Genomic DNA, 25,928 nt, shown 5'->3' with positions numbered 1-25,928 from the left:
ACACCAAATCTGCCCAGTTAACAAAGTAAGCCATTTCCTTTATAGAAGCGATGTAGGAATTAATATGCAAACTGCGGGATATAGTAGCTGCATTTGTATACTGGTCATAATACGGTAGAGTCCCGCTTCTCCAACCTTCACTCATCCAACATTCCGTATTAACCAACGCAGTCTGCCTCCCACCCGGATCCACAGCTGTTTCAATACATTGTGATGTTTTGGTGCTAAATTCGTAAATACAGTAATTACTGCATAATGTTACCATGTATTGAACTGCTTCTTCTGTCAGTTTGTTGTAAAACATAATGCTTTGGTGCTTAATTTAATCACAACGTAATTTGACATTTAATAGGCTTTTTCTTAATCCCTCCTTATTATCCAACATTTTCGCTTCTCCAATGTTCTGCCGGCCCGTTTATGTTGGATAAGCGAGACTCTAGCTCTATTTGGATGTAGAATACGACTTTTGTATCTGCACGATCAGTTTCTGCAGTTTCATTTATCCATCTCTGATAACGTACGTCTTCTCTAGGCATTTTTTAGATCAGTACAGCTCTATGGCATTTTTGGATCAGAATGTCTTTGTTTCAATAGGATTTGCTATTATCTGTGGTTTTGCATATCCACATGAAGTCCAGGAAAGCATAGCTCCTGGATAGAGTTGTACTATGATTTAGCATTATGTGAGAAGCTTCAGACTCTATATCTCCTCTTCTCTGGTGCAGCCTCAAGAATAAGTTAGGAATCATTTTCTTGACTGTTATTCATGTTCTCGAATTCCAGTAGGATCCAGGCTCCTCTCCCTTTCTTCCCCTTCTCATTAACGTGCTATTTGAAAGCACTGGGAGATAAGATGTTACATTTCGGCCACCTTGAATGACATTTTGAGAGAAATGCAGATTTACTAAATAAATTTGTTTTATTGTCCTTTATTATTTATTTACTATACTATATTTACTATTACTATAATGTATTGACTTCAGAATTACATTTTAATAGTGTTTGTGCTAGACTGTGTTTTGATGTAAATTGTTTTCTACATGGGGTTATTTGTGAGAAAGGGTGGAATATTAAATATCTGAATTAAGGGTACTTTTTGATTGCTGCAGAAAGCCGAGACACAAGGGGAATTTGTTAAAGTCAGAAAAAGAGATTTAGAGAGGTTGACGACGGAAGTGATGCAGTTGCATGACATTTTGCCCAAAGTGGTGAACGGAGATGTCTTAGAGAGCTTTCAGAGGTTAGATGCTGCTGAAACAAGTGAGTTTGCAATATTTGCTAGTATTACTGCATAAATTGACTATTGAGTGTATTACTATTGATTGTGTTTCAGTAATAATTTATGTAGAACATGATTAGGAAGCTACTATTCCACTTAGATCCTACTTATAGAGTTCCTGTTGTGTCAGTTTGTTGGCAGTAAGAGATTCAAATGCTGATCTAGATATTTAGACTCTTTGTCCAGTACAGGACAATACTGTTATGCTCTTATTCTAGTTTGTTGCGATGGTGGTGCTTATTGAAGTATTGAAACTGGAGAAATTAAGATTGAGTTATATTGATGTGTAACTTAACTTTAAAGCATCACCTTTCCCCAAGAAACATATTCCATTGTGGGATGTGAATAATGCAAAGTGGTATGGAGCACTCTAGGATGCTTACTATCTTTTCAGAATATATATTGTTTGTTGGCTAATTGTTAATAAGTTTTAGAATTTCAAATTATTGTTCTACTTTGTATTTTTTGTTTGGGTCTTCTGCCTTTTAGCCATAGAAAGAAAAGATATTGAACTAGAACAGTTGAGAATGGATTGTGAACACTATAAAGCCCGCTTAGAAGCAGCTCAAGCAGATTGCATGAAAGAGAGAAAGGTAGGTAGAATTTGTATTCATAACTCAGTTCATTTTTGTGTAATTATCTTTTGTGTCGTGCCTTTGAGAGGCACAGTGCAATGTTATTTTGTCCACAAATAAATAAGACCCAATGTATCAGATAATACAGTACTTGCTTTCAGATAAATGTGTTCATAGAATGGCAGCCATTGCAAAATATTTAGACTGCAATTCTATACCCTGCCTTCTGAAAAGACACTTATACAATCGCACCATTAATGCATTTGTCCGCAAGAACAGCTGTGTTCTTGTCAGGTTTTCATTCTAACTGACATTGAAGAATGCTTAGTGTACAGTTGACCCTCCATATTGATGGATTTGGCATCCATGGATTCAACCAACAACAGCTCAAAAATATTTGGAAAAATGTCTCCAAACGAAACCTTGATTTTACTGCACATCAGACAGTATATTGATGTGTAGACAATCTGTGCTGGCTTCAATCCATTACGTAGATCTTCAGGCGCTCTCTGACACTCATTTGAATTGTTTGCCATTTTATATAAGGGATGCCAATTTACTCTACCATTGCATATAATGGCACTTTAGCATCCATACGAGGGTCTTCTTCCAGGAACAAACCAAGAATGGGCAACTTGGAAGTCCCTGAACACACTTACCAGTGAAGTTGGCAGATCAAAAGACTACCTAGAAGAATCCTCTACCTTGCGTGACTGTGGAGCAGAACAAACAATTCAGCATCTGTGTGCTTGCCCACAATGCCCTGCCTCATGCACAGAGGAATAACTGTTTAAAGCTACAGACAATGCGGTCTCTGTTGCCAGTTTTTGGTCTAAAACTATTTAGCTGCTTGTGATCCCTTTATTTTATCATTTTTAAATTTATTTATTTATGGAATGCTTTTGACACAAAATAAATAAATAAATAAATCACCCATACATTTTGGTATCCTAGAACCAAACTATGGTGGATATTGAGAGCCCACTGTACTTAAACCAGTGTATCTTAGAAGGATAATCTCCTTCGTTTTAGGGTGTCTGTGATCTTTCCTGTTACTTTGTTTCCTGTTACTTCCCTGTGCCTGCTTCCTGGTTGTAATTCTAAACATGATAACCTGGGAGTGGGCTCTATTGAACTTAGTAGGGCTTGTGTTTAGGTAAATATGCATAGGATCCCCATTTCCAAATAAAATAAGATATTCTACTTGGCTAGATAAGTTCCAATGTTTTGTCAGCACGTAAAAGATTGTATTTATGTGAGAGTGGGTGATGCCAAGGCAGGATCTATTTGCCTTTTCAGCACTGGTTAATCTAGCCTTTAAATTAGTCCTGTAGTAGAGTTCTTACATATATCTTAAGTTCTGAGCTTTCTGAAAGGATAATGTAACATGAGAGGCAAGGCTTTCCCGTCCCTCAAGGAAGATGCTGCTTTGATTTCAAGCACAATTTTTTGCAGGATTACAGTTTTTTTTTTTTACATTACTGGAAAGACCTGAGTTCATATTACTATTGTTCTTTTTTTTAATGCTTCTATAATCATCCAGAATATTATTTCCTTGCAGTTAAGACTTTTTGTAATGGTGAGATAAAGCTGTGCACAAGTTGAAGGTTTGCTATTAAACTTGCGCAAATCTGATCTACATTCTTAACAAACTTCTTGTAATATAATAGTGGAATGATTAGAAATTGTATAATTTGAATTATTTTTCTCAACAATGAATCACTAGTTTATATTCTGAAATTGCTTTGGAGATTTTATAAGACTAACAAAATTAGGAGTCAATATAATTTCTTTGTCCATTATTTTAGGTTTAAAAAAATCCATGGATAATAGCAAACTTTACATTTTGACTATACTTTATTTATTATTATTTATTTATTATTTATTATACTTAGTCTACAAGCCTACCGTAGAACAGCATCTAGGCAGTGGTTCCCAACATTTGGGCCTCCAGGTGTTTTGGACTTCAGCTTCCACAGTTCTTAACAGTTGATAAGCTGGCTTGGATTTCTGGGAGGTGAAGTTCAAGATACCTGGAGACCGAAAAGTTGGGAACCACTGAGAGAATCCCATACTTCTGAGGGGGATTCAATAACTGAAACCATGGATATGAAGTTCCCATATAAGGGGCTGTACTGTATTTTGTAACATGCAACTGGAAGAGATTTCAAATTCCTGCATATCTACCCTGAGTCAATTTATCTTCTTTTTGGAATTAGCCAAGAGCATTGCAGAATTTATTAGAAAATATATTTAAGAATTTCTTAGCAATATAATGCTGCCCAATATTAATCTGGTAGTCATATTTAGTTTGATTATTTTCAGGAAAAATTAACAGCTCGACAACAGTTGAATGAGGCAAAGCAACAATTATTACAACAAGCTGAATACTGTACAGAAATGGGTGCTGCAGTGTGCACATTGTTATGGAGTGTCTCTAGCAATGAAGAAACAGTTAAAAATATTCTAGGCAGTGTAAGTTCAATTACTGCACCAGTCTTCATTTGGTAGATATCATTAGCTAACTAGATAAAAACCAACTTTGAATTATTAGCAAAACAGATTGACCTTTGTTTTTCAGTTTAGTTGGTCTTGGCACACAGTTTATTATTTTCTTGAATGCATTTATTACGACCTAGGTGCTGAGCCCATGCTGCACATGTTTGTGTAATGTTGACAAAATTCAAACTGAGCTGCATGGAGATGCTTCCATGGTGGAAATTATACTAACCATTATTATTTAAATAAATAAATAGAGCCAGCTTGGTGTAGTGATTTGAGTGTTGGACTATGGCCCTGAAGACTAGGGTTCAAATCCCCACTTAGTCATGGAAAACCATGAATATATTATAGGATGTAGAGGGAATAACTGTGTAATCATAGCACTGCCATTTTCCACATATGCGCAGGTCTTGAAAAGCTTTTACCATGGGAAGAATCTGTAAATCAGCCATGCAGCCTTTTTACATTAATCCATCTCTTTGTTTCTTAAATGTCTTGATTACAAACACACACAGCCACAAAACATTTTAGAAATATAAAACACATAATGTGTAAATACTGTAAGCCACAAACTACCTTATCCTATATTATATTTTTAAAAAATCAAAAGACAACAGATAAGAGGCTTGGTTTCCAGTCCCTCAACTGAAGATATTATTTGCTCCGAAAACCTGCTTGCTTTAATGCCAACTATTATTTTTCTTATTTAAGAAACTAGATAACATATGTATACTTCTACTTAACATGATTTCTACTACTTTTCAAACACTGTTGATCCACTCTAGTATTCTCATTTGCCATTCTTGCTGAAACTTCTGTTGTATTATGCTGATATGTCACTAAGCTTTATGTAACTATCCAGAGTCTGCAGAAAATAATCAGTTAATATTATATATATATGTAGACATACACATATACAATATATAAATATATAAATTAAATTTTTTTAAAAATGTTAATTTTACTAGTTGTAATCAAGCCTGGGTTTTGAAGACAGATTTAATTCATCTACTTCCTTTTTCTGGATTAGAAGATTTTTCAACTGCTTTGTGTGAAATAATTCCCTTTGAAGTAGCTGTATAATGATTTAGCTGTTACTGTGTTTCCTCCTTTTTCTGCCATAGTCTGGGCAGCACTTGTCGAGGCTTTTTGTCTTTTAGGTGCTTTCTATTGCACAGAGAAAATAAAATGTCTCATGCCATCTTCAAACTTTGACTTGAATGAGTTTTAGCTCCTTCTAAATGTTATAATAAATATATTAGGCTGTACAGTGTCACTGTAGCAAGACATTATAATTCACTACATTCAAAATGAAACTTAAAAATGCGTATAATCTCTAGAATTTTTTTATTAATCTTGTGCACATTTTCAAAATGTTTATACACACCATATTTCAACTGTAGCTTATAATTTGCTACAGTTGCGAAGAATATTATAACTGTAGAACATTTGTCTCAACAGAAGAGTCTTGGTATAGAACAGAAAACAATCTGCACAGTTAATCCCCTCATGTTTGCTTGAGTATTAATTATTGGAAAACATGATAATTGTTGGAAAATTATTGGAAAACATGGTAATTGCTTTTTTTCCTTCATTACTTCCTAGAGTAAAGCTGTGAAGTTCTTTAATATTGCTGGGCAAACCATGGAAAGTTTTGTAAGATCATTAAGTGAAGATATCAAACAGCAAAATATGGATTCTGATGAAAGTCAGTTTGTATTAGGTTTGGCAGGGATTGTTACAAGTAAGTCACTATATTTCATAGGAAGATTTTTTTGCATATTTAGTCTAAGTTTTTGGTAAAGCAACTGCCTTTCAAAGTATATATTTTATGTTTTAAGACTGTTCTTATTCTAATTCTAATATTTATAAATATTTATTTCCTGCTTAAAAACATCCATTTGTTAATGCATCTGTAATCAGTATAATTTTCAGATCAACAGCTGGCCCAGGTAATAAGTAAAATGTTTTTCTGTCCTAATTTGGCACATAGCTCTGATCCATAGATCAAGATAGAATCATAGAGTTGGAAGAGACCTCAAGGGCAATCCAGTCCAACTTCCTGCTATGCACGTGATAGCCTGCATACTATCACCAGTGTGATATAATTCAAAGTCACTGCCATATTAGTCAAGATCAGAATTCAAAGTTGTTGCCACATTAGTCAAGATCGGTATGCAAAGGGATATTGTAGCACGCTTGAAACTAAGAGAAAGAAGTTGGTAGCATAAGCTTTCATACATTTATGCCTACTTAGCAGACGCATGGAGTGATGTGCCTAGGAACATAGATTTATAACTATGAATGAGTAGGATAAATGTGTGAGAATAGCAACAGAAATGCAAAACTTGTGGGTATAGCGATGACTGAGAAGTTCACTTTTAGCAATGGTCATTGAGGAACAAAAGTGGGTGGAAAAATATTTAGTGACCAGAATTTTTGTGTATGATTGCGTTTGTCCTGAAACATACATTTCTGTGGCTGGTTGTTCATTCCATTGGGAAGAATGAGGAATGGTGTAATGAGAATCACAGTCAACTGTGAAATGATGCAAATAAAATGTTTTGGTTACTTGTATCATCAGACTGACCTGAGGCTTGACATTTTGATGATAGGGTATGTATGAGGAGCTTTCACACCACCAGTATCACCACACACTGTTTGCCTTAGTTGCTAGACTCTGCAGTGGTTCTCAACCTGTGGGTCCCCAGGTGTTTTGGTCTACAGTTCCCAGAAATCCCATCCAGTTTACCAGCTGTTAGGATTTCTGGGAGTTGAACGCTAAAACATCTGGGGACCCACAGGCTGTGAACTACTGTTCTAGAGCATAAGTCACATGCTAAAATGTAGTGGGAATGCAGCTCCTTGAAGATATTTAGGCAATGTAAAATTAATTGTGCATGTGAGCATCTGTCAGTCACCAATCTTGTGTGAATATCTGCTGCCACCTTGTGTGAAAAAGGTGCATTGAACACTATTTGCAGTGCAGATTTTTGAATACCTTTATTTTGTACTATCCCCAAAGGCAATGTAGAAGAACTGGAGCCAATCTGGTATACATTATTTTGTATTTTCCCTTATAGATATTGCTGCTTTAGCATGCGGCCGTGAATTCCTGGTTAATTCAAGTCAAGTTTTGTTGGACACAATGATGCAACTTTTAGGAGACATGAAGCCAGGATGCTGTACCAAGCTGAAAGTGTAAGATTTGATTTGTTTTAAGAAGCTTATTGTCTTAAAATCCATTATATCCAAGTGGATGCAACATTGTTCAATAGTAAAGCACATGGTGAACCTCTAGTTTAAATATGCCACTGCTGCTCAGATTCCTAACTTCATCCTCTCTGATATACAGTGTCGGGGTAATAATATTTGACTGTCATACATTGTAATGAGGAGAAATTTATGCGAGGCACTTGGATTACTTGGAGAAAAATCTTGGAAAAATACAAAGTATTCTAATTTAGGGCTCTTTACATTTGCAGGTTTGGAGGGAAGAATCTCTTATTTTAAAAATAGTCACCCTATTCTGTACTCTTAATTCAAGTACATGTTGTTGTTGTTCATTCGTTCAGTCGTTTCCGACTCCTCGTGACAAAATGGACCAGCCCACGGCAGAGCTTCCTGTCGACCATCACCACCCCCAGCTCCTTCAAGGTCAATCCGTCACTTCAAGGATGCCATCCATTCATCTTGCCCTTGGTCGGCTCCTCTTCCTTTTTCCTTCAATTTTCCCCAGCATCACTGCCTTCACCAAGCTTTCCTGTCTTCTCATTATGTGGCCAAAGTACTTCATTTCTGCCTCTACTATCCTTCCCTAAAATTCAAGTACATGTACAATATCAAGCTCTTTCTCTTTAGAGTTGTACTGAGGCCAGGTGTTGAGTAGGTGATAAATATCTAGCTCTAAATAGCAATAAGGAAACAACAGGTGTGACATATTATCTTCAGTGAACAGCATCCGGGATAGAAGTGATCCTGAAAAAAGATATTACATATTGGCCTTTCATATCTGGGTAATTAGTTCTAGCACTTACCTCCCCCCCTCCTACCCCCAATACTAAAGTCTGCTCATTCTCAAGTCCCAGTATATATAGCGGTGTAGTAAAGTGGAATTGCTTATATAAAATGGCAAACAAATCAAATTGAGTGCCAGAGAGCGCCCGAGGATGTGTGAAATGGCAGGAGGCTATAGCAGATTATGCCTACACATTAGCATAGTACTTTGGCATGTGGCAAAATCAAGGATTGTTTTGGGATTTTATTATGGTTGGTTGAGTCATGGATACAAAACCCACAGATATGGAGGGCTGACTTGATTGTGTTGCCTACTAATCTTTCTATCATAGTTTCTGTGTCTTATACATTGGTTCCACAGAAGGCAGAGTAGCAAATTAATATTCTGTGTAACCTGAGCTGCATAGTGTAAACTATTTTTCTCTGTTAAGTATCTGGTATGGAGCTTGCAAAGAATATTGATTGCAGTCTGATTTGGACCAAGAAAAAATAGCCAGGACCATCTTGACAAATGATGGTGGTTGGGAGTGGCTTTCTTGTGACCTGCTCCATGTGTGGGATAGATGCTGTTTTGGGATTGCTGTCTGCAGAAAGCAAAGGGAGACATTGCCCATGGACTTTCTTTAATTCAGTAGAGCATAAACATCCACAGGCAGTAACATTATGCAGTACCTTATATTAATAGTTTCTTTGCTGATAGTGATGTCTTGTATTGAATGTTCACATGCACCATAATCTATACCTGCTTATGACAGCATGGATGTGGAAGCTATAACTGATGTTAAAACAGCTTTAAAACCATGGGTGAAGAAGCAAAACCCTGAATTTTTCTAAAATGGTTTTGATGCTTGGGTTAAACAATGGCACAAATGTGTACAAATTGATGGTGACTATGTTGAACAGTAGTTTTGCGTAGAGGATAGTTCTGTAGCAACTTCTGGTTTTTATGACACATGAGGCAAAACCTTTTGACCCACCCTCATATAAAACACTTTGAGGCTAAGCAAGACTCATTTGCACAGGTATTACGAAGTCTCCAGTTTGTTATCACAAAATTTAAAAAACTTGATCTTAACCTTTTTTCAGACATACACCTCTCTGCTTTCTCACATGCATTTACAATTACTATAAATACAATGAGAAAAAAAAATCAAAGGTGGCTTGTGTTTTCAATATATAATGCTAATAATACAAGCATGATTTTGTCTACTATAGATGGAAAATAATGAGTTTCAGGAATACAATGAAGCAGAGCTTGCACGTAAGACCCCTAGAACAGAAATGAACTACCCTGCATGCTCATGTAAAAATTAAATCATAAACCCCCAAAACCTGAATCGACCTATTCATTGATCAGTGTAAGTACTGTATCTTTACTGCGATATGTAAAAAAAGAGCCACCCCATTTACTGAGTAAACTGGTGGAAAGTGAGAGATCAGTCCATTCTGGGAAAAACTAAAAGAAGCACCAACTCCCTTTACCACCTCTGGACTTTTTTAATGCCTAAATGGGGAAATGGCAGTGGCCGGGGAGCTGCCTCCCTGAGATTGCAATGGTGTTTCCCCTCTCTGTAGAATAACCCTTGGCTTATCCATGGGTTGTGTCAAAATCCATAATTTTGGCCCCAAAACCTGCCCTTGACTTATATACAAGTGTTTACAGTAGTTGTTTCTGTAAATATGCACAGAGCAACATAATAATAGGCCTGGATCACACTAGTTTTAATCCAGTATTTAAACCAGAAGCGGCTTGCTGTTTCTAAAGTCACTCCTGACACACACACAATAAAACAAAATCCAGCATTCAGTTCTCATCTTAGAAATCACACTTGAAGTAAAAAGAAACCTGTCAGAAATACTATTAAAATCTTTTCTAGGGCTTTATGGATTACAAATAAAGCAATTTAACACCTATAAAATAACTTTCCTTGTTTTTTCAGTTTCCACAATTCAATTTCCACCTAATTCAGAAGTGTAAATAAGAGTTTGTAATAATGTGGCACTTCACACATTGGACTGCAACTCCCAGTATCCCTCAACATTGATTATGCTGGTTAGACTGCTGGGAGTTGTTATCCATTCTGATGGGATGCCTGATTTCTCACACCTCATGTAAGAAGTGTCTGTTTGGTGAATGAAGGGGCAAATCTTAAAATAATGAAGCCCCAATATTCATGTGTAATCATTTATGTGTGTGTAAAGACACTTCCTGAGGGCCCTTTCAGACAGGCCCTATATTCCAGGATCTGATCCCAGTTTTTTTCCCCTTTAAACTGGATTATTTGAGTCAGCACTGCCAGATCATCTGGGATAAACAGAAAATCTGTGATCAGATCCTGGGATATAGGGCCAGTCTGGAAGGGCCCTGAGTTTTGACTTTAATAAATCAGCTTCATATGGAGCTCTTTGGTAGGAAACAGAGTTTTCTCCTTATTTTATACTACTAAACATACCATACTAAAATATTTTGCTTTCTTCTCCTTGTTATTGAAAATACTACTTACGCACCATATACGGTAAATATTTTAGTCTTTATGTTGTTACAAAGGATGGTCAGCAGAGAGTGCCAAATGCTTTTTAGTAAATCTATACTTGGCAGTAAGAGAACAATTGCCAAGGTTAAATTTTCTGGGCCAGGAGAGCATTTATTTAACGATATAATGAGATAGTTAATGAAAATGTACATTTTAACACTGTTCTGTAGTATAGAGAATCTATAATTGACAACAGGATGGGGTGCTAAAGGACTAAGGAGCAGTCACTAGGCTGTGTGCCAGAGCGTTGAGCTTTGCCCTTTGAACATCTTAGTAGAAGATGTTTAAATTCTCAATAACTTCTCTATTTTCTGCATTCCATGCTAGATTGCCTTCACATAAGATCTTGTCTATAAAATAAACAACTGAAGGAAAAACACAAACCGCACCCATGATTTTCTATGTCACCTTTAATCTGTTTTGCCATTTCTGTTGATAAACAGACTGCAAAACCATGTGCAGAAGTACTAATATTTTCTATTGTGATAATATTTATATAACTTTGTTTTGGTGGATTATATGAACAGCTGGTACTTACAGCTTCCCAGTGGAGAATGGGGCAGGGTGGACATATGTATCAGGGTAAGACATGCTCTTTGGCTGGAGAGATAGCAACAATCTCGAATGCCTGGCAGAGACTGGGATTTTCTGTGTTTATACAGGATTTTTATTTCTTTGCAAGAGGAAGCTATTCTTTTGTATAATTATTTCAGAGTGACAGATTTATTTTCAAAAAGAGACAGGAAGGAGCAAAGGCACAGAGAAATAATGTTGAGATTTTTCACCTCTTTTTCTTGGGCTATATAGTTTATCCCCTGATATCTCATCACACTAGAGAATGAATCCACTTAAAATCAGGTTTCTGCCTCCCGCAGAATTCTGGTGTTTGTAATTTAGGGAGAAGCCTTTAACAGACTCACTAAACTACAAACCCTAGAATTCTGCAGGAGACAAAAATCGGATTTTAAGTGGATTTTTCCTCTAGTGTGATGAAGTGGACATGGAGATAAATATTTCCAAAATGGTCTTTCTCCACAGTAGACTAAAGGATAGCATCCCTGATGAATCAGTCTTTTCCTATTGGTGATCTTTCTTGTTGTTTCAGTCCTAGAGTGGATAAAGGGCAGACACTGTCATTTGTTCCTTGGCCATGCGAGGGGCTATATGTTTTACAAGTGAAAGGTCCATGCCACAAAGCTTAGTGAGGTGTCCACACTATATATTCAGACACTGTCTCTTGTCAGCGTTGTTGTGTGTGCCTTCAAGTAATTACTGATTTATGGCAACTCTAAGTTGAACCTATAAGAGGTTTTCTGGGGCTGTGTGAAATGCCTGTGGTCACTCAGTGAATTTCCATGGCTGAGCAAGAAGTTGAAGAGTTGTAGAGAAATGCTCAAACACCAGATTGCGTAAAGAGATGCCAGAAAAAGTGCAAATAGTAAAACAAAGTCAGACAGATAGATCTATAGGAGAGAATAACTCCTGTACTTTTCATCTGCTTTCCAAGGGTGTACATGCCTTTGGTATTTTCTTGGAGAAGAAGTGGTTATATCCTGCAAAGTACAGACATATTGCTGTTACAATGGTGTTCCCTGTAGCAAACTATGGATGTGAGAGCTGGACCAAAAGGAAGGCTGAGCGAAGGAAGATAGATGCTTTTGAACTGTGGTGCTGGAGAAAAATTCTGAGAGTGCCTTGGACCGCAAGAACCGGTCCATACTCCAGAAAATAAAGCCGGACTGCTCACTGAAGGGAAGGATATTAGTGGCAAAGTACCTTGGCCACATAATGAGAAGACAGGAAAGCTAGGAGAAGACAATGATGCTGGGGAAAATGGAAGGAAAAAGGAAGAGGGGCCAACCAAGGGCAAGATGGATGGATGGTATCCTTGAAGTGACTGGCTTGACTTTGAAGAAGCTGGGAGTGGCCACAGCCGATAGTGAGCTCTGTCGTGGGCTGGTCCATGAGGTCACGAAGAGTCGGAAGCGACTGAACGAATAAACAACAATAAATTGCTGTTACAAAGATTTTTACTTTTTATGTGAGGATAAAATGGGTGATCTACAGATACCAAAGCTAAAGGCTCCTTTTGCATTATCTGTGTTGATTTTCACAGAATGAGAAATAGCCTATGACCACAATGATTGGTGACCCAAAAGGGCCTTTAGAGATATCCTTACATTTTCTGACAGCATCTTGCACACTTTTTATTATGAGCCAACGGCTGTACATGAAGGCAAGTTAATAAGGAATTGTGAATTTCTCTCTCACGCAGCACCATTATTAGCTGATGATATTGTGAGTTTGAAAGCTGTGGCGATGGACATCGATTCTCTTCTTTTCAGAATCAGAGAGAGATAGAATTGTATCTGACTCAGTCTGAAACCAATTTATCCCAGTGTACTTTTCTAAAGCTTCCAAATTATTTCAGAATCTGTTGGACACATGCCTGACTGATGAAAGGCCAAAACATTCTTGTTGGTTTTTGTACTGCTTAAAGAAGCAATAGTCTTGTTCTTGTAAATCATGTTATTTTGAAGGATTCAAGTACTTGGGCTCAATTCCATTTTGAAAAAGGAGCCTGATGTCTGTTTGGAAATGGAGTTGGCAACAAAAAACTTATCTAGTATTTGCTGGAGTCTCTCTGAATCCAAGGGAGAAATCTATTCTGGGGATATTTCATTTAGGAAAAATATTTTGCTGTTAGGGTCCAAAGCAAGCTGGAGGCTGCACTTGACACATCCCTGTATATATATTTGTTACACTGAAATACTTTTTCTGTACCTACCACTTTGACTCATAAGATAGTTTATAAAGCAGATATAAAAACACAATCCTTTAAAAAAAAAGAATAAAATAGGAAAAAATCATTAAAGACAATCTTATTAGGAAAAAATGTAATATAATATAAATTACTTTTTAGTTTTCTGGCAAATTTGTTTTCTGTAAATTTGTCTTCTCATTTCTCAGCCTATAATTTTTTAGAGAAAGTGACAAGATGGAAAATGAAATTACATTCAGTTGAAAAAATTAGGATATTGTATCCCTATATCACCTTGCATATGCCTAATACTGTTTGATTATGATAATTGAGAAGGATTAGACTTGTTAGTACATGGATGAAATACCTTTGGAGAAATAGCAGGAATCTCCAGATTGCGGTGGGAAATCCTGCCTAAAATCCCAAAAGCTGTTGCTGGTCTGCGTTTATAATTCATGGCTTGACGGATTGATGCTCTGACTCAGTATAATGCAGCTTCCTGCGTTCCTGGGTATTTGTTCTAAAAATTAAAATGTTCTTGTCACAGTGTATAGGGATGTTTGCAGGTGTACAGATTGGTAAAGCCGTTCATTATGGCACACACTTGTAGAGGCTTTGGAGAACAGATGACTGAGCATAGCACTTATTCTGTGTATATATAATGAAAGTGCTGTGTAAACAGTGACAAGTGGTTTGATGAGACTAATGTCACTTTAAAAATGATGTCATATGGTGGCTTTTGTAACTGGAATACATGAACTATGGTCTTTCTGCAACATAAATAGAGTTTTGAAGTGCAAACCCATTTCTCTTAGATTCCACAGGGGGGCGAGGGTGGAAGAGGAGGAGGATTTTATTGAATTCTATCCTGCCTTTCTCCTAATAATAAGATTCATGGCAGCTAACAATTTATTTTAAAATAATACACATTCAAAATTATTATATAAATACAGAAGGTAGTTAAAAAACAGTTAAAAGCAGTTTCTAAAGCGAAAGCACTAAACATTTAAAATAATTAAAAAGACTATATGCAAAACTTGGCAACAAGACCACACAGCATTAATCCCTACAACTCAAGACCCTTTCTAAATAGCCTTAAAAAGGTTAAGCAGCTGGGGTATAAGAATTAATTGAAATCCATATACACATTCCCAGCAGTGGTGAATCTTCACACCTGTCCTAGACTTAAGTTAGAAAAATTCTAATTGTGGAGAAAAAAGTAAAAAAAAAAGCTGCTTCCACATCAGCTATCCTTCCTATTTTGCCATGTCACAAGATGGTACATGGTGCAAGTCAGCATCCAGTCACAGGGTTCTTCTAGCCATATGGAAAACCCAGGACAGGAGGCTGAAAATCAGATAAAAAGAGCTCTAGACAGGCAACACTGCAATTTTCTTCCTAGAATTCAAGACAAACACCCTCTCTATTCTGTTCCAAAAGCTGGAGGTGCCAAGTGAAACTCTTCTTTTTCTCACAGATAAGCAAGGGGAGGAAAATGCTTGCTTCAAAGCATGGCTTTTATTAATTGCCTCCCTTATCCATTGCGTTTGTGAATTTTCTCTTTTGTTTAAACTATAGTACTATAACTCTCTGACCCTCCCCAACTTTGGGAGTATTGTCTCCCACTCTGGGGGTGGTAGTAACATACACACACATCATGCAAGCAGGCTCTTTGTCAACAAAGACTAGACACTTCATTCTAAATGTCCTATACTTTGCAGAATGAGTCATAGCCACATATACGTGGCATACCAATCAGTGCATACCACAAAGGGCACGACTACTCCTGGGTGAAGTACACTATTAGTTGCTGTGGACTCTTTGTCCACAGGATGGGGGAGGCTATTAAGGCACTTAGGAGCACTGCCACTCAAGAGCATCAATCTTACTTTTGCTTTATGCCACTTCTACACTGCCATATAATCAAGTTCATATAGTTACTGATAATCTGGATTTTATATGACAGTGTAGAAGGGGCCTTAGGACACTTCCAGACAGCTCCAAAATCTGTGCCAAAGTGGATTCTTACCCCACCCCCAAAAACTGGGCTTTCCTGGGGTGTGTGTGTCTAGATGCTATCCCGGTAACTATTGGGATGGCATGCAGCCATCCCAAAGCCCCAGAAAACAACTCCTAAAAAAACTTACTGGGCCACCATTAAGGCGGAGAAGGGGGTGAGGGGCAAGAAGGAAAATAATTCCTACCCCACCAATCTCCTGTCACTTCATTTCTATGGTGGATGCCATCCCGGATCTTTGGGCTCCAGGAGTCCAAAAGGTGTGAGATGGCTGTGGGGACTCACCCATGGGTAGTTCCGGTTGGTCCTGCAACTACCCAGAGATAAGCCCCTATAGGCCCAATACCTCATTATACCCAGGCCTTGCAGAAAGGCCCAGATCTAATGGAGGTATTCAATTAATTCGGAATGACCACAGTTATTCCTAATTAATTTGTTTTTACCAGGGATGTCATTTGGACATCCCCAGTAAAAACCCAGACAGGTCCCAGGATATGGGCCTGTCTAGACGGGCCCATAGTTTATAACAAACACTTGCCCTGTAACCAGGACTTGGGACAATGTTTTCAAGCTATTGACTATTACTTGCTACTTTCCTTCTTGAGGCTCTCTTAAGAGTAAAGTTCTTTTTAGTGTCATTAAAGCATCACTTTTGTACTATAAGCAGTAATTAGAATACTAATGGTTTGTGTTCTGCTTCTGTTAATACCAGTGGAATTGGATTTAGTTGGGTGAATAAGGGAACAGTTTTTCTCTCCTCTCTCATCTTTTGCACTTGTAGACTCTTCAAAGAGCTTCCGCTGTTTCTTGTTAAAAAGGAAATATTTTCCATAAATTAGAGGTGGGGGCTTCCTTACTTCTTCCATTTAAGCTTGCTTTCCTCAGTGCTTTGAACTACAGTTTTATCCTTACTCAGGACTGATAACTGCTGTTTATATACACCCCCGGCTTTAAAACACATATGTGATTTGCTGTTAGTGCTATGGATTTTGTTATCTTCCTGGAAGACACCACAGATGCGTGAAAAACTTGCACCCCCTGCCCCAAAATAGCACATCATGTCACAAACTTCCTCCTCAAAATGTGTTTTTTTCCTGCATCTTTAACTTACAACTTGAAAAGGAAAAAAAATCTCCATTAAAGAAGCGGTGCAATATGATTAGCGATATTTTGATTGTAAAAACAAGTAGTTCACAATGTCATATGAAGGGCAGATGAAACCCAAGAATACATACAAACTTTATAATGATGCTAGTATTAAAAATGTGTCTGAAATCATTCTTATTTTTCCCTTATGCTTTAAGGGCTCAGTTCCCAGAAGTATAAGGATAATCCCAAACCTTTTTTCCCCAATCAGGCCAAATTGACTTGCATTCTGTGCCCAATAACAGTGACTAGGAAGTTCACGACTATTCCTCTGTGGGATTGTTGACCTGTTTTTTTCCTCCAGCACATTTATTTAACTCTTGCAATCTACAAGGAGGGCAAGAATCATAGAATCATAGAATCAAAGAGTTGGAAGAGACCTCATGGGCCATCCAGTCCAACCCCCTGCCAAGAAGCAGGAATATTGTATTCAAATCACCCCTGACAAATGGCCATCCAGCCTCTGCTTAAAAGCTTCCAAAGAAGGAGCCTCCACCACACTCCAGGGCAGAGAGTTCCACTGCTGAACGGCTCTCACAGTCAGGAAGTTCTTCCTAATGTTCAGATGGAATCTCCTCTCTTGTAGTTTGAAGCCATTGTTCCGCGTCCTAGTCTCCAAGGAAGCAGAAAACAAGCTTGCTCCCTCCTCCCTGTGGCTTCCTCTCACATATTTATACATGGCTATCATATCTCCTCTCAGCCTTCTCTTCTTCAAAGGTTTGCTGCACAAGCTGAAGGCATTTCTGTCATGGATCTGATACCATGGGGATTATTCTCATTCCAAAATAACTTGAATTTTTAATGTGTTAAACTAGTTGAGTGTTGCAGTTTCAGAACAATAGTATACATTACAAGTTGTAACATTGAATATAATTGGATTACATTGGAATTTCTTTATTTTTAAGATGTTTTCATTCTTACTACCACTGATACACTGAGAAAGACTTTCTTATAATGTTTAATTATTTTTATATGGTGATTCGGTTTTCTCTTTTTGAGTAAAATCTGTTTCCCATTTATACTAAGTTATTCTTTCATTAGATGTTTGGGAGACTCTGTCATTATGAGCTGAAGGGCAGGACCACCTACCTCCGTAGTCATAGGTAAAGAAAAACGTTTCCCCTTGATATTAAGTCTAGTCAAGTCTGGCTCTGCGGGGTGGTGCTCATCTCCATTTCTAAGCCAAAGAGCCGGCGATGTTCGTAGACGCCTCCTAGGTCATGTGGCTAGCATGACTGCATGGGCCTTCCCGCCAAAGTGGTACCTACTGATCTACTCATATTTGCATGTTTTCAAACTGCTAGGTTGGCAGAAGCTGGGACTAACAACGGGAGCTCACCCAGTCTGTGAATCTGAACCACTGACCTTCTGATTAGCAAGTTCAGCAGCTTAGTGGTTTAACCTGCTGCACTACTGCTGCCCCTTTCCGTAGTCATAGTGTGGAAAAAGAAAGACAGTTGAAAATAAGGCTATCAGTTTATTTGTTTTTGTTTTTCCAATCTTAGATTCAAGAGAGCTATCATATATAGGGAACTGGAAAATATAAAGTGGATCTGGGATGACAAAGACTGTCTTATATCCCTTTTGAAAGTACCCCGACAAGCCCATTTGACATAAAGCCCATCCCATGTAACACAGAGGCAGAGTCTACACAATTGGAAAGTTGCTCCATCTGGAGTTATGGGAAACAGGATTGAGAAAAATTATTTTTTTCAAAAGGAGGTACTTCCTTGCTTGGTTATTCTCTTTCCTGCCTTTAAGGAGATAAGAAGGCTTTGGGGTATTTTGCTGGAGCTTTTGAAAGCATATTAGACAGTATAAAAGAACAACTTTCTTTTGCCCCTTCTGACATCCCTCCAAGAGAGTTATGTGGAACAGGTAAATAGGTTAGTTAGTCATTTGTGATTTTTTCCAGTCAGGATGAATCTTTTGTTAGGGTTAAAAGAAGAAGATCTTTGTCGATTCCCAGCCTGACTTGAACCAGAAACTAATATTCAAAATATTGTCGAAGGCTTTCATGGCTGGAATCACTCAGTTCTTGTGGGTTTTTTCGGGCTATATGGCCATGTTCTAGAGGCATTTCTCCTGACGTTTCGCCTGCATCTATGGCAAGCATCCTCAGAGGTGAGGTCTACTGGAACTGGGGAAAAAGGGGTTTATATATCTGTGGAATGACCAGGGTGAGACAAAGGGCTTTGTAAGTTGGGCTAGGTGTGGATCTTTCAACTGACCACCTTGATTGTATGCTAATTGTATGCCACAAGAACTAATATTCAAAATGTTCCATTTTGAGCTATATGGTGCTGTGTGCATGTCACAGAAAAGAAAATTCAGTCAGTTGACTACTTCTGGATCTCTCCATCCCAACTCAATGCCAAATTATTCTATAAATCTATGAGAGAACATTGATAGATAATCCTTTTGTCAACTATTGAACAAGTGAACATCAAGAAAATAGACAGGAAGCAGTACAACTAAGCAACCATTTTCTTTTCAGTCATTTCTTCAAGGGCTATATTGCATTATTATGTAGCAGGAACTGGAGAAAGCAGAGCTGTCTTATGATCAACAAAATCTTAGTAAATTCATTACATGGGATTTTAAATTTTATATATGTGTGTGTGTGGGTATAATTACAAACCCCATGCAATTGATTTACTAAGATTTCATAACTGGAAGAAGTGGAGCTGTCTTATGATCAATGAAATTTTAGTAATTCATTGCATGGGATCTTAATATATAAATACATATATATACATTAAAAACCCTATGCATTTAATTTATAAAGATTTCGTTGATCATAAGACAGTTCTACTTCCTTCAGTTCTCTGCACATTAGATGGCAAGGAGAATGTTGGCTAAAATCTTTCTCTTTGAAATATAGTATGCTACCTCCATGCAGTCACATATGCCCCTCATGCATGCCTGAAGTGGTACAAACTCAAGCACAGATTTGCTACTTATTCCATACTTATTGTCCCGGGTTTGTAAGACAGTAAAATACAGTTGCCCTGTGACTAGAGTGAGTAGCAAAATTCTCTTCTCTAAAGGCTGCTGAGTGTCATGGGGTTGGGGTGTGTTGTGTATGTTGTTGTTGACATCTACTCTAAGTCACCATAAGGAAAGTTCAGTTGAAAGGCAGGAGATTTATTTGGTCATGAATTGTTTTATTGTAGTCATTATCTGATGAAACTGGGATATTGGAGAACATTACTGGCAATGAAGAGATTGGTATGAGGCACCTCTTTTGCTGGAATGTTCTGTTCAACCTGGTAATATGGGAGGACAGACTTCTACTGTTGTTGAGAAAGAACTGCAGCTTTGTTAATGAAAGAGATCAGCTGGTTCAGGGAGTAATGTGATGCAAATGAGTTTTTATAGACATGTGGCATTTAAAGCTGACTTTAAATAAAGGTGTTGTTGAAGCTAGAATGAATGAAGTGAAACACAGGATGTAATTGTCTGAGGATTTCTATTTCTATAAAGCGTCGCTGGCCTATTTTGTTGTTGCTGCTGCTTTTTTCTGTTGTTATGACAAGCAGCTTAATCAGGATAGTAGACTGTCCACTGGGGAGTCTCTGTTAAGGGGATTTCACTGAATATGTTGTATGATCATTTTAGGCTGTGTTTGTCTAAATACCTTCAGCTAGTTCAGAATCCATGAAGTCATGTCCTGCCAGTTTCCTAAAACTGCTTTAATAAAACAATATGGATCTGTAATCTGAAAACTGAAAATAAAGTATGTGTCGGATTATACAATTGTATGATCTGACTTGTCTTCTTACGTCTGCAGGGCATTCTTCTTAAATCTTATTGGAAGTGAGATGTATATGTTATTGTGGTGGGAGGCAAATGTGTACATTTGAGTCACCTTTTAAACATGTGTTGCAGGCTGATGCTGATGTCCTTATACAACGTAAGTATTAATGTGAAAGGCTTGAAGTACATCAGTGAAAACTCAGGATTCTTCCCATTACTTTGGTGGCTCCTGAATGGTAAGATATTTGTGAATGCATTGAATCAAGCATATATACTTCTCAAATCTATTAATGTGTTTTTTTTAACCACATCTCTGGAGTGCTTCACAATACTTCACTTTGAATCTCATCATTTGCAAGAGATTTATCTTGGAAGTAATTGTTGGTGGGAGGGAGAAGGATGGGTGGTATAAAACAGAAAGAACTCGCTCATTTGTGTGGGTCACAGAGACCAAAGGAAGGAGAACAGGTTGTATAACTGTAATTGTAGCTCTTTGAGTGAACATCTGTGAACTCACAGAACTCTGCCGATCCTCTTCTCCTCATGCCCTTGCTTCCTTCAATCCTTGGTATCCATAGAATTGAGTGTTTAGGCAGGAACCATGTCAATATGGCACCAATAAGGTGTTAAGGTACAAGCTTTCTGCCAAATACCACAATCACATCCCCCAATCTACAGAACTCCTGCCAGTTGTCCAGCCTCTTGCTAGGAAAGTACCCCTCTTCCCACACACTGCAGTAACTTAAGCTTGAAATAAAGATACATTTGTCCTAACTCTCTTTTCTCTAACTGCAATTTGCAGTTCATCCTTTTCATAATCCTTTTCAGAATCTAATGTAAGCCTCTCCATAAAGTAACTGTGTAGTTGCTAGCAAAAAAAGATATACAATGGGTTGTTATAGGTTTTTTTTGGGCTATATGGCCATGTTCTAGAGGCATTCTTTCCTGACGTTTCACCTGCATCTATGGCAAGCATCCTCAGAGGTAGTGAGGTCTGTTGGAACTAGCAAAATTGGGTTTATATATCTGTGAAATGACCAGGGTGGGACAAAGAACTCTTGTCTGCTGGAGCTAGGTGTGAATGTTTCAACTGACCACCTTGATTGGCATTTGATGGCCTGGCGGTTTTTTGGTGTGGCTTGTTAGTGCCTGAGGGAATCTTTTGTTCAGAGATGATTAGATGTGCCTGATTGTTTCCCCTCTGTTGTTTTGCTGTTGTAATTTTAGAGTTTTTTAAATACTGGTAGCCAAATTTTGTTCATTTTATGCTTTCCTCCTTTCTGTTGAAATTGTCCACATGCTTGTGGATTTCAATGGCTTCTCTGTGTAGTCTGACATGGTGGTTGTTAGAGTGGTCCAGCATTTCTGTGTTCTCAAATAATATGCTGTGTACAGGTTGGTTCATCAGGTGCTCTGCTATGGCTGACTTCTCTGGTTGAATCAGTCTGCAGTGCCTTTCATGTTCCTTGATTCGTGTTTGGGCCTTGCTGCATTTGGTGGTCCCTATGTAGACTTGTCCACAGCTGCATGGTATACTGTAGACTCCTGCAGAGGTGAGAGGATCCCTCTTGTCCTTTGCTGAACGTTGCATTTGTTGGATTTTCTTGGTGGGTCTGTTGATAGTTTGTATGTTGTGTTTCCTCATCAGCTTCCCCATGCGACAGTGGTTCCATTGATGTATGGCAAGAACACTTTTCCTCTGGGTGGATCTTTGTCTTTACTCTCGTGGCTTGTTCTTTGTCTTGCAGCTCTTCTGATGTCTGAGGTAGAGCATCCATTGGCCTGTAAAGCCCAGTTTAGGTGGTTTAGTTCATCTTGGAGGAGGTGCGGTTCGCAGATTCTTTTTGTACGGTCTGCCAAGGCTTTAATGATTCCGGCCATGAAAGCCTTCGACAATGATATACAATGTTCTAATGCCAGTTAGGAAACATCAAAACACTTGTAAATTAGTCAGTCTTGAACTTGATAACCTTTGTATGCTAGCAAGATAAATCTGGCCCCTGACGAAATAATATCACAGGGACATGTCAGTTGAATTCACAGATTTATGGAACCTGTTGCAGATTAAAAGGTAAGCACTGAGGTTATGCAGTTACGTAAGCTCCATTTTAAAAATCTGCATTTGAGAGTATGGTGCTAATGACCCATGTGACTACAGTATCTTTCTGTCTTATCAGTTGCTTGAGTGAATCACGGTTAGTACGAGCTGACATCAAATACAAATGATGTGCTAGTTCTTGAGGTTTCTTTTCCATGTCAGGAGTGACTTGAGAAATTGCAAGTCGTGTCTGGTGTGAGAGAATTGGCTCTCTGCAGGGATGTTGCCCAGGGGGCACTGGGATGTTTTACCATCCTGTGAGAGGCTTCTCTCATGTCCCCACATGGGAAGCTGGAGCTGATGGATGGGAGCTCACCCTGCTCCCCAGATTTGAACTACCAACCTTTTGGTTAGCAGTACTGCTGGCACAAAGGTTTAACACATTGTGCCATCGGGGGCTCCAGTTCTTGAGGTAATATTAGCAAAGCCATGGTATATTGTCAAGAAGTTTTATTATAAAACAACATGATAACTTTTCATTGTATAACTAGGACAAAACAAACTCTGATTTGGCTGGCTTGGACTTTTATAAACACACTGTATCACCTTAAATGTGCGCTGCAGCATGTATTGCCTAAATGTATTTTGGAGAAGTTGCGGTTTCAAGTTGTCTTGAAGTCGTATTATAGTTTCAGATTAGATGCATCCACAATCACCTAATCCCATACAAACCTGAGATATAATAGTCCAGACATCCTATTCTCTGTAAATGGAATTGAATTATGAAAACTGTTGAGAATTTTCTCTGACAGGTAAGATGAACCTTTTAGCTAGAAGCAAAAATAAAACAACACAATTGTATGTGTGTATTTTCCTCTCCTTTATTCATTTGGCACATACTGTCTAATATCTGTGTATTGAACTTAACTGAAACTTTCTGAAGCACCATTGTGAAGCACTTATCTAACTGGATGCTGCAAATTAAAATATTTTTCTTTAAAAGCACATAGCTTATTTTAGGACATTTGTATGAAGAGTTCTTGGTTATGCAAAGTAGCATGTGTAATATTGATAACTGTACTTATCTTCTTTTCTGCCTCATGGCAAATTCAGTTCTCCTCCTCCTGTGCATTCAGTCAGTATGTGGAGCACATTTGTGAATCGGTCTTCTTTGAAAACTTTATTTGAGGCAGTCATTTAGTTTTCTGCTCCTTTATAAATTCTGAAAGTTAGCTAGAGATTTTTTCTTCAATTCTAGATCCAGACGCTGAGGTTTGCCTTCATGTATTACGTCTTCTCCAGTCCGTAATTTTAGAGCCAGAGGTTTTAACCAAGTCATCTCCTGAAATGCGTGAGTCCTTGCCACTTCCACGTATCCATATGCTATCAAAGAGCCGCAATGCAGATCTGAGAATCCTGGCTCAAGAACTGTTGGAGGACCTTAAAGCTTTAGAGTATGAAATATAAGGTTATGTTCTTGTCATTTCAATAATGCTATATATGTATTTAGAAAAGTCATTTTTTGTAATTAAATATGTGTGTGGCTAGTGTGCCTATGCAGAAAAAAGTTGTCATAGGTGTACAGAGCAGGCTTCAAGATATCCATGCTAGCTATGTACAAAACACTCACAAATAATGACTATGTAAAGTTTAATGCTAGTTGAAATTGAAAACAACTGACAGCCAAATCTTATGACTTTTCTAGTCCACATTAATATTTTGGAGTGGAGCACAATCACATGCTTTTAAAAAATCCTCATTCTTCTTTATTCACAGCAGCCTTCCTCATATACTAATTAAATGAGCTTAAGAATGAGCTCAACTTTTCTGTCTATGCAAAAATAAATGCTTGTTAAATATCTGGGAAAGAAAGAAAAACTCTGATACTTGGCTCCAGGGAACCCAAACAAAATGCAGTCATGGTGCCGTTCCTCTATTGTTGGCTTCCAGCCACACCCTGACCAAGAAAACACAAGCATACTTCTACCCAGTTGCTTTCTGTGTTACCCTGAGCAGGTCAGGGCAGTAGAAGTGATGGTGACCAGCAGTTCACATACAACTTTGGACTCTGTAATGTGCTTCTGCCACCATCACCCACCTGGAATAGCATGGCTAGAAGTGTTTCTCCACCATACTATCCTACCAAAGTATTTTCTCCTCAGTGTCTTGTCTATTCCATCTGTCTACGTGCACCATAGCAGACAGAGCCTTTGGTGCAAAAAGGAACGGGATGACCTAACCTCGGCACAGTTAACTTGGGTAACTTCTAAAAAATATTGGTAACTAAAAATAAAATAAAAGGGGCAGCATCCATTCTGGTGACCCCTGACTTTTTCTTTGAGTCTGATGAGTGCTGATACTGATTATCAGCAGGATTAAATTTTTAAAAAACAAGTTATATTGTGAGTGACATTTCAAAAAGATGATTGGTTTAAAAGGTTAAGGTTTGTAACTAGGTCTTGATAGAATGAGTAGAGAATGACTCATTCCTATCCTAAAGTTATAGTTGTGGTAAACCTTTCTATGATCCATGGTAATCCATTGTGTATAGCGGAGAGCATATTTTCAGTAGCTTGTTTTCCTGTCTGCTCCCAAAAGTTATCCTTGCAATGAGAACAGTTACTTTTGCAGGTTGCAGACCCAGTTTGGCCAGAATAGTGTAGAAATGCTACCATCTATTTTGCCTGATTTGTTTTCACAACAATGAAATGTAAATTCTCCAAATAGAAGGATGAATATTAAAGAGAGTTGATAACCACTCCCTTTAAACTAGTGCCATTCCTTCTTGTGCTTGTTTTATTTGGTGAGGGTATACACATGTGGAGAACAAGAGAAATCCCATAATTGTAAGCCATGGGAATGAAGATTAAATACCAGAAAAAAAATCTTTTTTTTTTGTACCGTTGCTCTTTCCTAGATGAGGAATCACCTATAATATGCTTAACTGTAATATATCTTGGCAGATATGTGGAATAGTTTCATTTCACTGTTCAGATGTTTCACTTTTTTAAAAAACAACCTTCTGTTTGATTGCAAGTCTTTAGAACTTCTCTTGAAACATGCTGCTTTAGAAACTCAAGAATTATGAAAGAAGGAAATTTGATGCAGCTGTAGTTATGTTGTGTTTTTGTGTGTTCTAATGGAATATAACATGTACAATTCTTGACCTGTGAAAATGTGCCATTGTTTTGCACATTTTAACACTTTTGCTCCACTCCATCCTGAGTCACAGTGTGTTATTCTCTCTGCTTCAATGATGTCAAAGGCATAATGGAGTAAATAAAACTGCATGTGACGTTG

At 37.9% G+C, this 25,928-nt stretch overlaps 1 protein-coding gene across 1 annotated transcript; it reads left to right on the top strand.

The window, feature by feature from the left end:
* Positions 1–1,124: 1,124 nt before the first annotated feature.
* Positions 1,125–25,928, top strand: HSF2BP (heat shock transcription factor 2 binding protein). Its single transcript, XM_060766897.2, has 7 exons — positions 1,125–1,260; positions 1,769–1,872; positions 4,180–4,329; positions 5,962–6,100; positions 7,440–7,557; positions 20,723–20,826; positions 23,887–25,928. Exons 1-7 carry the CDS (start codon positions 1,179–1,181, stop codon positions 24,093–24,095), a joined length of 906 nt encoding a protein of 301 aa, XP_060622880.2. The 5' UTR covers positions 1,125–1,178; the 3' UTR covers positions 24,096–25,928.

This window comes from Anolis sagrei, chromosome 3, assembly GCF_037176765.1.
Source record: "Anolis sagrei isolate rAnoSag1 chromosome 3, rAnoSag1.mat, whole genome shotgun sequence".
Lineage (NCBI taxonomy): Eukaryota > Metazoa > Chordata > Lepidosauria > Squamata > Dactyloidae > Anolis > Anolis sagrei.
This window is presented reverse-complemented; position numbering and strand designations above follow the sequence as displayed.